General features: G+C 35.5%; 1 protein-coding gene across 4 annotated transcripts in view; it reads right to left on the minus strand.

Annotated features, from left to right (window-relative positions):
* The window catches only part of RapGAP1 (Rap GTPase activating protein 1), a 277491-nt gene that overhangs the window by 4569 nt on the left and 259400 nt on the right, over positions 1 to 13522 (minus strand). For all 4 annotated transcript variants that reach the window (XM_090111816.1, XM_090111814.1, XM_090111817.1 and 1 more), the window contains 5 exons: positions 2949 to 3093; positions 2439 to 2714; positions 1682 to 1863; positions 1320 to 1417; positions 181 to 537 (listed from right to left, as the gene is read on the minus strand). In XM_090111816.1, the coding sequence (XP_089967942.1) occupies positions 181 to 537; positions 1320 to 1417; positions 1682 to 1863; positions 2439 to 2714; positions 2949 to 3093 (1058 nt within the window). The remainder of the gene's footprint in view (positions 1 to 180; positions 538 to 1319; positions 1418 to 1681; positions 1864 to 2438; positions 2715 to 2948; positions 3094 to 13522) is intronic.

Raw genomic sequence — 13522 nt, forward strand, 5'->3', positions numbered from 1 at the left:
TTTCAATAATAAAATAATATCATAATAATTATTATCGATAATATTATATTACAACATTTGCGTGATACTTGTATACACTTTGTATTAATGTATTAATATAAACGAGAAAGTGCAATTACATAAACCTATATCATCGATAACATGATTTGCACGTATTCGTTACACAATGTATTAACATACCTGACTTTCGAGATAATCGCTTTCTTGACCGTGCCTATAAACTTTGCCCCGGGTCCCTCTTGTTTAGGCGTGCCTTCTGGTTGCGGTGATACAGCGCCCGCTTCACACCTCGACCCCGTACCAAGGAATTCTACAGTTTTCTTTTTCAACTTCTCAGCTAACGTTTGTAGCAACGATGTGCGTGTTCGCGACTTTAATTCGGCGAATTTCTCCGCTTTGTAGCACGCGTTCTCGGCGTTGATCAACTTGGTGAGGAGGAAGTCTTTGAACTCGCGCCCTTTGCGGAATATCGGCGGCTGCGGGAGAGTCGGCCCGAAGAATGGTACGTCCCTACGTGCTGTGACGGCCACTTTGTACCTGCGGCAGAAATCCATACTAATATTATAAATGCGAAAGTAACTCTGTCTGTCTGTCTGTTACTCAATCACGCCTAAACTACTGAACCAATTTGCATGAAATTTGGTATGAAGATATTTTGATACCCGAGAAAGGACATAGGCTACCTTTTATTGCGAAATATGTACCACGGGCGAAGCCGGGGCGGACCTCTAGTTACATAATATATAAGCAAATAAATTACTGCATACAATCGAAACAGCAAGTGATTTAGCTATGGCAATTTATGTATCACTTGCTAAACATATGTTTCGTGTATAAATTTGAGAATTACCAAAAGTAAATTTAATCTATTGGTGTGTGAATTATAATATCAAGAGAAAAATCGCAGTCCCATGACAAATCGGATATAAAGGAAGTTTGCACTAACTCCCTTATATAATAATGTTAGACACTTAGTGCTAGTTGCGAAGGATATTATTTTGCATTTAAATTACCCAGAGGTACCATTCCCACTGGTCTATTTCCTCGCTTCTTAATGCAAATATAGCCATCGTTATTTGAAACTTTCATAAACTACTTCAAACAACTGACTAGCTTAAAGTGGAAATGGAAAAGAAATATTCATATTGTCTTTTCCACTTATGACATGAACTGCAAATGATAAAATAAACTAAGTTTTAAAATGTTTAAACCGATTTTAGAAATAATAGAAATTTTTAAAAAGCAATAAAATCTGTAGCGTTTGCTATTTTATGACACATATTTTAAATCCAATAAAATAAGATGTGTTGCCATATTACCTGGTCTCCCCTTCAGCGCTTTCAACAGGCGTAACAACTATAAAAGCGTGCAGGAAGTGAGAAGCAATCATATCTGGAGTGAATGGTGTTGCTCTCTCCTGAAAATTAAATAACAATAATAATTAGATTGAGCATAATTCAAAATTAAATTAAGGACAATTAATTTAATTTCTAATTCAAACGATGCGTCTTTTTAAGCCACATATAGTTTGCTATTTAAAATGAACACCCCCTTTTTACATCAGTACCATTACGATTACAAAAACAAAATTCACGATATCAAGAAAAAAATATTGTTTTTAAAATTTTTCGTAAAAAAATATGCGCTAAAACCGTTCCAAAGTATGTCAGTAACCCAATACCTGAAACACGATAGCGACAATGTCGTTGCCAACATGTCGCTTCCGCTGCAACTGTTGCGCGTCGCCAGCGGTGTGCGGCAACAGTGGCGCAACGTGGAACATGATCTCGCGGTCGGAGAAGCGCTCGTACACCGCTTCCGTGCCCGTGTGCCCGTTCATTATGTCCAGGCCTCCTCTGTAACCTGGAAGACGAGAACTTTCTAGAATAAAGAAAGAAGGCAGGCAATACAATAAGGTAGGTTACGTTGAATATTTTTTTTTAAAGTGAAAACTTCTTTAGCGGCGTTGAGCACTTTTTCTGTAATGGGTATAAAATCTTAAACTCGCGTCAGGACACGTGACTTGATCGAAAAAGGGTAAGACGGATGGATATCAAACATGCTCCACGTTAATAATCAAGTTTTCACTTCTGCCGGCACTCCCGGAGTGCAACCCCTCTTTTTTTATAGAATCCAGTTATTTCTTGGTAGACTATAAGTTCTTGATTGTGATTTGTTATCTGATGTTCGAATGGATAAATAATTTGAGGCTGTAGTTGCATTTGCTATATTGAGTGCTGACTATAGTTTTAGCTTATTTTCTTCAGAAGAATCTGGTAGGTATGCAAACTTATTGCAGCGTTGTTTACTACTAAAATTTATTAAACCTAAACAGATTCTCAGATAGAACTTCCATCAAAACTTCCCACGAACTTAAAACTTTGATATATATCTTGTCTCATACTCTCAACAACTTGCAAATTAAGACTTCCACTGACCTTTATGATCTCGTAGCTGGATCTTCTGGCCCAGCATTTCAAGGAATTCGTTAAAAACTGGCGACGTTTCGTTGTTCCCGAATAATTCTTCTTCCGTGGTCTGTCCATACTTCTGGTAAAGCACTCCAAACTTGAACGTGTTTACTAGGACATGTTCGTCGTATGCCGCGATAAGGGAAGATGCGTTTAGACACATTACTGGCGTGAAATTGTTCACGTTGATTTGTTCGTTCAGCATTTTCGCCATTTTCAGAGGTGATTGCATGGTGCCGGGATCTGGAATTGTTAGGTTGATTACTTTAAAAGCTGGGCATGAAAGGTTGATTTTATTTACTATGTAACAAGAATAAGACACACATATTTGTTGGATTATTGAATACATTAAGTAGTATAAAAATGCATTCTTAATTAAATTTTAAGTTATCAGAAATATTAAGAGCCTTAGGGCAAATATTTGCAACTACTGATTTGTACATGATTTTTAACGATGACTTGAAACATGAAACTTACTTGTAACAGGTATAAGTCCATGCATGGTTTCCGTGTGTAACCTCAGCAGTATCCTAGTGTGGTCTTGGCCAGCCATATGTTCGTTCTTTAGGGACATCACCACTGGGCCCAGGTTTGGGTCGAAGCCGACCAAGTTAATGTGTTCCTGTAACAAAAAATACACTCAGTTAGATACTTTATAGACTTTTTCGTAATATAAAATTTGATAAACTCGTCGTGGAGTAGTTATGTAATTTGAATTCTATTTTAGGGCAATTATTTAATATTCAATCAGTTTTAAATGTAATCAAATTTATTTCATAATGATGTTTGTTTCAGAAGTTAATTTTAGCAACTTAATTATCGGCTTTAATCATCATACTGAGAAATAAATGGAACCTAACAATATTTATTAGAGGTTACAGGAAAATAGCAGCGGATGTCGTATCGTAATAAACATTATTTACGGCTTATCAAAAATAGTGCATTATATTCATTATAATGTATTTAATTAATTATTAGTGATTCAATAAATATCATTGGGGACAAAGGATGCTGAAAACATTGTTGTTTCCTTAGTTTATTTTAGGTTTATGTATAAACAATGATTAAGACACCCTTTTAAAATATATGTGTATAGTGTATACCTTTATATTTGTGGCGTCAGCTAGTCTTGTATAATTCAAAGACAAACTTAGAATATTATAATATTATTCATCTTTTAGAACCTATAAATATCGCCTAAACATTTATATCAATAGAAAACAAGTATCACGCTTATTGGAATAATACTAGTAAAAGGAAGACAAGCCAAGTCACGATTCTAGACCATCTACGTAATCAGAGTGAATCAGAATTTGTTAAGAGATGATGTCATTTACCGTAATATTTATTACCTTCTAGTCATCCAATGAAGAATTGACCTATCACACCATTAGGGACAATAAATACAAGCGCGAATTATACGATAAATAGGTTACAGTCAGTACAAATATTGCCTTGTGATTCCCGTTGTTTCGACACGCCTGTCATAGTCGAGGACATATTTTATCGCGCACGGCAATTATTTTAATTTTCGATAGTTCTGTATCGGTTTTGTGCTTCAATGTTATTGAGTATGGGTGAAATATTGCTATTTTTACTATTGTTTAATGAACTACGATTATAGATAAATGGTTGTAATGTTTGGTTAATGCTTGTATTCATTATAACATACTTTGGAGGAAATTCAGTTGCGATCAGAAGTTCCCACTTCACTTCACTTCAAAGAAGTGGGAACCTTTACAAACCAATATTACATACATACATGCAAATTATAACGTTAACATTTGAAATACTCCGCTTATATTTGAAACCAAGCCATAATCTAAATCAGTATTCCAAGAAAGCGGCTTTACATTTCCCCTATTGTCTTCAGCCTACTGAACATCAGATGGCACGTACTTTTGTATCCTCCACTGACATTGAATGTATCTTTATTTAAAAGACATTTTCATTACTATCCCAAGAAGAAGCGCTTGGAAGCATCCATTTAGAGTCTGTACGCGAATTGCGGAGAATATTTCATGAAGTTAACGACATTTTTAAAGCGGACAAGGTTTATTGCCGCATAATACAATTGTCTTATTTCGTAGTGTTTAAGGTCAGATAAATGAACAAAGGCTTAATTGACATGGGAGTTAATGAAAATTCAAATCTAACTAACACAAAACACCATGGTCGAATGGCCTCATGGTGATTTGGTTACAAAACATATTATTTTAGTAATCTGGTGGAAGTAATAATTAAATTTAAAATTACATTGTACTGTACAAAATTATCATGGCATAAAAGTTTATCAATACTATATCGAAGTTAATGACTATAAATTCGATTAAACTAATGAGCTAATCATCAAGTATTGAAAACTTTTATTCTCATTTATTTAGCCATATATGAAGGACTATAAATTTTATTTAACCAAAATGAATAGCAAAAACTACCCAAGGTATACCTTTCAAGAAAAATATAAAGGTTATGGTGGATTTATCGCTTATCAAAAACTATTATCATATCCCACATCCGATAGGGAATGAAGATAGAATCTTTAAAAAAAGGAAACAGAACATCAACAGCAATATATTATAGAATCAGGATGATATAGTAATAGACTGGCAATAGTCTAATCATGATATCCATATTATAGCATAGACAGAACCCAAATAGGCATCGATAGTTCTAAGAAGGTACGTGATCAGTATAATGGATTGATTCTACCTCAATGCTTGGTGTTTCCGTTCGCAAACATTCGGTCTGCTGCCAGGAAATCATTAGTACTAAACCAATTAAATAATGAACGAGGTAGTTCTTTGACGATTTCAAAATAAACGAACACTGTAACATTTGGTAAATTAATGTTTTAATGTTAGTTCCTAGTTTCGTAAAGCACACAAAAAATTCAAATTGCCATTTCAACCGATTGCTGTTTCATGGAAAAATAAAATATGGGAAATGTTTTATGAGGGACATTACGAGATACATTATCATTAACGGTCTCATCATTCAAATTTGAATCTTTCCATTTCATCTCACTTTGAAAATCCCTTTATCGCCTGTCCTTTTTCATCGTTCTGGAGACGTAAATTGAAAGCTAAGGACGGTAATTGTAGGGACGTGAGGTTAATGTTCCTTCCAAAGCTGATGGATCTTGTCATTGAAGATGGAATGTTCTGGATGTTTTGGTTGGCAAACGAACCCATTGATGGCTGCCCTTTGTTATCCATCAATGCAACATTGAAATGAGCATTCTATAGGACTTCGATGTTTCTATTAAAGGTATGTTAAACAAGATTAATTTAATTGTCCGCTTTCAAAAGTTTTTGCAACATAAAAACCCCAGTTCTATGTACTTTCTATCCTGAATAAATAATTAAAACTTCCAGCTGACAATTTTAAGATTCAGAGATTTACCAAAGGTAAATGATCTGTTTCGAACTTTTGCAATAATCTGCACCTGTTTTGCGTCATTTAGCTGGATAAAATATTTTATTTGCGTTCGAAGATTTATTTCATCGAACTGGATGGTAAGATTGCAATCGTCGCCGCGATTCAACGATTTCTTTCTTCAAACGAATTGTCCTCAAACCAATTTCTCGTTATGAACGGAGGCATTTGCTTATTACTCCCACTTTTCTTTTGTCATCTTCCGCATCTGTCTTCGTCACAGTCTTAAATTACTTTACGGGATTGCCGATTGATTTTACGCCTTTATTTACAACATATTCAATTCCATTTTAATTTATTCCGTCTGTGATAGGATTTGGAAAGCGTTTGCAACGGTACTCGTTAAAACAATATGAACAATATACAAAAGCAAATAGCACACCCTAGCTGTGAAATACTAAACAAATAAACTGTACAATAGATATTTTAATTCACACGTCCTTAGCACACATTCGGAATGTACAAATTCAGAAATGAATTTGTAATCGGATATAGAACTCATATAACTTTACCAATTTTGCAAGAACCCGACTTGTAATTAAAGTTGGGGACTGTTAACATCATACGCGAGTTGAGTTCATCATTTGTGTTATGGCATCTTACAATACACTTCGTACACTCAAAAATAATTAATGCAGTAGCAACATTCTTTAATTATCACATAACCGAAAAAAAAAACAAGATTAAGTTATTAATTTTCAATCAGTAGAGCAGAAAACTCCAATCATTACAGAAAAATCATATTAATTTTAAAAGCTGAAATCGGTTCATTTACGCAGTTATTTGCAGTCGGTTTGGCTCCACGTGGATTTACGCAGCCCAATTGACGCATGCAATAAATTAAGGTAAACAAATCCGGGACATAAACTTAATAGTCCCATTACGGAGCGTGATCTCAGTAATACGCGCAACTTATTTACGCGTCAACCCTCGCTATCGCTGTAGCGATCACCGCATCTCATTCATCTAGCCTAACCCTTGCTTTGCGATGCCACCATAACCTATTGAACCCGGTTTTCGCGACAGGTACTGTCATTTTTTACGATAAGCTTATGTGTTATAATTTTTTAAGCTTTTACGTGACCACAAAATTGAACGCGCTGTATAAACTGGGATGGGGTCTTACAATGATTACGTTCTCAAACCCTTCGCACAAAAGCGTAACGAATTATTCAATCTGACAACAGTTTCCAGGGAAGAAACGTATGTAATTCTGGCTAGATTACGAACGATAAAGCGGAGCACACAAGCGCGGTATCAAATTGCTGCATAATTCCGTAATCGGCTTGATCTACAAGCCGCTTGGCTCAGTCGGCGTGAAGCCAGTCCGTTCCGCGTAGCTAGGCAGGCGACTTTTCCCACTGTCGTTAGAGGTTTTTCGTAATGAGTACTCCGCTTAACTAACGCATGAGTGCATACGATTTTAATTGGTGCACGAGTGGTATTTTTAATGGAATGTTAAATTTTATGCTGAGTTTTTAATTTTTTTAATCAATCGGAGATTTGTCTCTGTAGTTGCACACAGATTCTACCAACTAACTTTTGACACTGAACGTTAAAATAATTTAGTCAGCAGAACATTGCAATTAAGAATATAATGCATAGCAAAATATATGTAGCTTAATTACGCAATTTTAATGCTAAACCCCTGGCATTGAATTTGGCGTGTGAAAACACAGAACAGAACTCGTTCATATACTTCATAGAAATAATTATGAAGATACAGACGATACGAAAACGAAGAAAAAGTAAGCCTATGGGGCGTGGGTATGGGAAAGTTCACACGTGCTGGTAATAGCGTGTCAAATGTAGATCTTAGTTCATGCTTTATGTGATAGACGATCTAAAACATATGAATGTTATAGAAGATATCAGTATTTTTGAGAGAACCAATATGTATCGTGCTTTATGGATCGCTTGTGTTTCTATACGAATTGGGTCATGCTATGGTCATGCTAGTATGGAAACAAATATTTCAATCTTTCGGTTGGTTCTTTATGTAAAAATATTTAGTTTCCAAAATCTTTGTATGCTGAAATCAGACCTCTCCACAATTTTATTTAACGAGGGCAAAGCTTAAAGAAAATAATCTCGTGCTTCAGGATCATTGGTAAAAGAAAAAAGAGTGCTTGTCTCAATGAAGAAGTAGAAAGAATGATATATCAATGATTATTGGACCTTCACATAACACCTGTGTAAGGTTTTCTAATTATTATTATTATTTTATCAACTATAGATTATTTATAATTTCATATTTTTATAATTCAATATTAATTGTTTAATCAACTGGCAACACTGATGGCCGCTTCGTGGCGCGCGGCATTCAAAACGACGGTTGAGACTTAGCGCTCGAAGTGTTCGGTTGTACTTAAGTTTTGTTACCGACATTTTCAAGAAATATAGTCTTTGAGAGTTTGAATATTGGAGTTTAATTACAACCCTCGACAACCAGTGCAGTGTTACAAGGGGATCTTACATCTCAGAAGCGGGATAGACAATAAAAGTGTAAGTACACGCCTACAACTTAATTATGCTCTGTAAAGTCTGATTGTTAAACGTTGTAGTTGCTTTCACGAATAGAAGTTTATTATAGTGATCCGAACCTAACGTCATACCAGATGTTAAAGCCGTGTTGTAAATAGACATTGAACGCATGATATTCACTTTACGCCACTTACCTTCGAAGTTTAAGCTGATGTTATGCTTCCCGAATAACAGTAAAGGAACTATAATATAAAGATAACTCGCCAATGGTGTTGGTAAGCGCGGAATTCCAGAACGGCTGAACCGACATCCTTAATTCTTACTTCTCTTATTTTCGTTTATTCCTCGATGTACGAGGATGGCTCTTATGGAGGGAAAGCGTGGATGTGTACCACGGGCGATGCCGGGGCGGACCGTTAGTTTTAAATATCATTAAACTAGGAGAAGTTTAAATTGAGGGTAAAAAAAAAAAAAAAAAAACCTGAATGTGGCTATTTTTATTGTTGCGTCTGGGGGTTTATAAGGGGGGGTCAAAATTTCGTTATTTTCTGCGTAGCACGCCTAGTTTTCAAGATATTACTGATTTTGTCTTTTCAATAAAAATGTTACCCGATCTTATACTAATGCACACAATTTTCCGGCTACGAGTTTCAGATGGAATCAAACGATGTTGGACGGAACGCAGGAACTCCCCGACGGAGCCGATCGCGTTCCAGGCGCAGCCTCACTCGCGGTCGTGAACGTGACTCCAGTCGCAGCCTCACTCGGGGGCGTGATCGCGATTCCAGTGGACGCAGCCGCAGCTACTGCCGCCGGCTGCAGGATCGTGAAGAGGCATTGAAGAAAGAACAGAAGCGGCTTCGCCAACTGGAGCGCGAGCTGCAACAACAACGAGACGTGGAGCAACGTCGGCAGCGCAGCGTAAGCCGCGTGCCGCTACAGAGGGTGACCCGTGAGAGCCACAGCTGCAATTTTTGTAAATAGGCATCTGGGTGACGTTGGCGGAAGCGCCAACTAGGGACCTGTGTAAGGCCTGTTGTAAATAGGCATCTGGGTGACGTTGGCGGAAGCGCCAACTAGGGACCTGTGTAAGGCCTGTGGTAAGTAGGTATCTGGGTGACGTCGGTGGGCCCACCGACTAGGGACCTGTGTAAAGCCTACTGAATAGGTATCTGGGTTGACCTTTGTAGACTTGTAACATGTAAATTTTAGCAGCTCCCCCCCCAATTGACAATACAGTATGAGATAAGACATTCGCCCAAAGTTTTATAGGTCTTAATAATTAAGTCCTGGTTGGCAATATCTCTCAAGGTTTTGAAAATTACTTTCAGTCGTCTAAGTCTGCTCACCGTACTAGTAATTTGTTCTTTCCAGTTGAGGTTTTCATCAATCCAGATACCCAGGTATTTTATTTTGGGTGTCCTGTTCAGAGTTGGGCAAGAGCATAAACTTGTTATGTTGTTGCGGTTACAGGGAAAGATGTGTAATTTAATATTTATGTTCTCTTTTAGCTGCATAGATGAAGTTTTAATGAAGCAAATGTATTTGTTTTCGGTATTTAAGGTCAATAGACTGTTTCAAACCATTTGCTAATTATACGTCCTTTAGTCCCTTTTCAGCTTTATCAATGGCTTTCACCCAAGTCTTTGCGCTAAATAGAACCACAGTATCATCAGCAAACATAGTAGCTTGTCCACATCCAATATCAAGGTTACATAAGCCGTTGACGTAAATCAAGAACAGAGTAGGTCCTAAGGTACTGCCCTGCGGTACTCCGTATGTACACTTATACTCTGAACTAAGATTGCCGTCAACTCCTACTCGTTGGGTTCTATCGCTAAGATAGCTTTGGAACCAGTCTTTGGCAATACATCTAACGCCTGCATCTTCCAGCCTACTTAACAGGATAGGTATGGAAACAGTGTCAAAGGCTTTTTGTAAATCAAGAAAGACCCCCATGCATTTCATGTTAGAGTCAAGATACGATGTGACCAGAGATGTTAAACGCAAGGTAGCGCCCTCGGTGGATAGGGCACTTCTGAAACCAAATTGATTAGGATTAAGTAATCTAAATGATTCCAGGTAGTTCATGAGTCTTTTATCGACACATTTTTCTAAAATCTTGGATGGAGTACTAAGCAGTTTTGTATATTGGACTGACTATAGCTTTGGAAATATACCGCTAGTGAGACTTAAATCACACAAATGGGCTATTGGTTCTGATAGGATATCTTTGCAAATCTGGATTATGGGAGTGGGTATTGTCATGTCCAGAAGAGTTGGTGTTTTTGAGACCAGTGATAATAGCATTTATCTCATATTTATCAGTAGATGTAAATGCAATGAGTTAGCCGGACAATTCCTGTCACTGGCTAGGGTTGCTAGTTCGAGTTCTGATTGGTTTAACTTATTTAGAGTTTCATTGGCTAAGGCTGATCCGATTGAGACAAAGTACTTATTTACAGCATTTAGAGATTTAGTAGGGCATGAGTCTATTCTTAGTAAATCTGTACATTTGTTAGTAGTTTTCGTAATATGACATGCTTCTTTAATAATGTTCCAAGTTTCTTTTATATTGTCAGTCTGCTGTTCTAGTTTTTGTTTATAGTAAATTCTCTTTGCTGTCCTTATTAGCTTGTTACATAAATTTCTATAACTTCTATATTTATTTAACATCTCTTCATCGCAAGGTGATTTTTTTTAGTGTGAAGTTTGTTTCTAAATCTTATGCTTTTGATTAAACCTGATGTGATCCAAGGTTTCAATGGTCGTTTACGGTTAGGTATCCTTCTAATACCTTTTTCGTTAGCTCTACTTAATGTTAGCGTTAGATAGTTGTAGTCAGTAATATTATAAAAATTTTGCCAGTCAGTTTCACTAATAACGCTAGAAATAATTTGTTTGTCGAATATTGTTTTATATTTATCTAGTTTATGTGTGTTGAATTTAAATTTGTTAAAAGCTAGTAAGATAGGGGAGTGGTCAGTTAATGCATCAAATATATATGTTCGGCAATATTTTTTTTGATTTGATCATAAAATGGTCGATACATGTTCGTAGTCTAGTAGGTTTATCAATAGCTTGTCGGAAACCGTGATAACACAATATGTTTAGGCACTCATTAGGTTAGATAAGTTAGATGGCAAAATAACTAGATTTATATCACCAGTGAACATAACATTATCAGAATTAATTGAGGATAAGAGATTACTGATTGAATTAATGTATTTGGTAGGGTTCGAAAAAGATGGAGGTCTATATGAGCACACAATGGTGGTGTTATTCGATATCTTTAAGAGCAGGCAGTTACCATCGTCTATTAATGGTTTAAATTCTAAATCTTTTTAATATAAGCAATGACACCATCATTTTGATTATAAGTTGCAGTGTATGAATTGAGTGGTATTTGTCTATGGAGGGTATTAAGCTATCCTGATTAGTCCAACATTCTGTGAGGATGACTATATCTATGTCAACCCCCAAACTCTCCATAAATACAACCAGCGAATCGAAATTTCGATGAACGCTTCTTATATTAGATAACAGTTAGAATTAGGAATTGATCTTCTTTTATTTGTGTTTTCTTATGACCCTCAAATTCTAATAAATTACAAGAAACACATTTTATTGCGCAGGAAGAATCAAGGTCTTTAATTAAATTGGAGTTGAGGTTATCGAATGTTGATAATTTTTGAAAAAAAAAGTCAAATAAAAATATTACACATATTATGTTATGTCGAATAAACGAACGACATGGTTTATTTTTAATGAATATATAATAGATTTTATGTTGCCAATAGTGGTAATAATTGTGTGTAAGTTGTGGGTTATAATTCTTAAATGTAGTAGAAAATGTAGTATATAGGTTGATGTGTTAGGGTTAGTAAAATTTGTTAGATCACTAATTAAAGTATAATCTTACAATGATTGTTTAAGAGAGAGTAGTTGATGCTCATTTTTATTGAGAGCTTGTTTAGCGTTATCTTCCTTCCTTATAAAAACTCTCCCGTTTGATGTCCAACAATATTTGTAATGATATTCTGTAGCAAATGTCCGCGTGAGATAGAAAAGTTTCTTAGTTTTTGCTGTGAGACTTTCAGCTATATAGATGGAACATGCCATTTCAATATGGCTGGAGTTAAATTTAAAATGCAATCTTTGTTTAATGTATGTACGTTGTGATTTAAATGAATGAGGAAGTTGCTTTGCTGTGTTTTGTTGTTTAGAAATAGGATAGTAAGATACTGTGATTATGTCCTGTCTAGGTGTTGTTAAATCCATGTTCATTTCGAGTTTGCTCTATATGTGTAACGTATAAATGTTTCCGAAAGATAATTGTATGATTATAAAGTTAGTTATAGATGGTTACAAGGTTTCAAGTATTGTTATAAGTGGTTACATGGTTATAAGGATAGTTTTAAGTGGTTACAAGGTTACATGGTTACAAGGTTACATGGTTACAAGGTTACATGGTTACAAGGTTACATGGTTACAAGGTTACATGGTTACAAGGTTACATGGTTACAAGGTTACAAGGTTATAAGGCTACAAGGATAACTATAAGTGTTTATAAGGTTCTGTGGATAGTGAAGTCATAAGTGATTATTTGGTTACAAAGATAAAAACGAACTTTTGTAAAATTATTATTAACTCATTTACATGTATTGTCTCTTGCTAATTTGTTAATGATGAATAAATTTTAATTAACGGTTATAGCGTGTACCATAAAAGTGAATATTGTATATTATATTATTAGTCTTTGGCATATTATGATATATTATGTAGTTAGATATAAGTTACATATTATGTAATATTGACATGATTTTAAAAGAGCAACTATGGAGTTTCTTGCCGATTCTTCTCCATAGATACTGCTTTCCGAATCGGTGGTAAATGTTAAAAATACTTAACTATGTAATGACGATTCGAAAGTGCTACTAAATAGTAGTCTAATTGAATAACTTAATGTTTGAGTTTGAGTTTGAGTCGAATGTCTCGTTCTGCCAAGTGTAAGGTTTTATATGGTTCCACCTGGTGCATGCATGAGGACATGCATGTCATCAGGATGGTCGAGTGTAAGGTTTTCTAATTATTATTATTATTTTATCAACTATAGATTATTTATAATT

The sequence above is a fragment of the Colias eurytheme genome, chromosome 17 (assembly GCF_061535395.1).
Source record: "Colias eurytheme isolate Ceu_HAF_F1 chromosome 17, ilColEury1 Martin Lab GWU primary, whole genome shotgun sequence".
Classification (NCBI taxonomy): domain Eukaryota; kingdom Metazoa; phylum Arthropoda; class Insecta; order Lepidoptera; family Pieridae; genus Colias; species Colias eurytheme.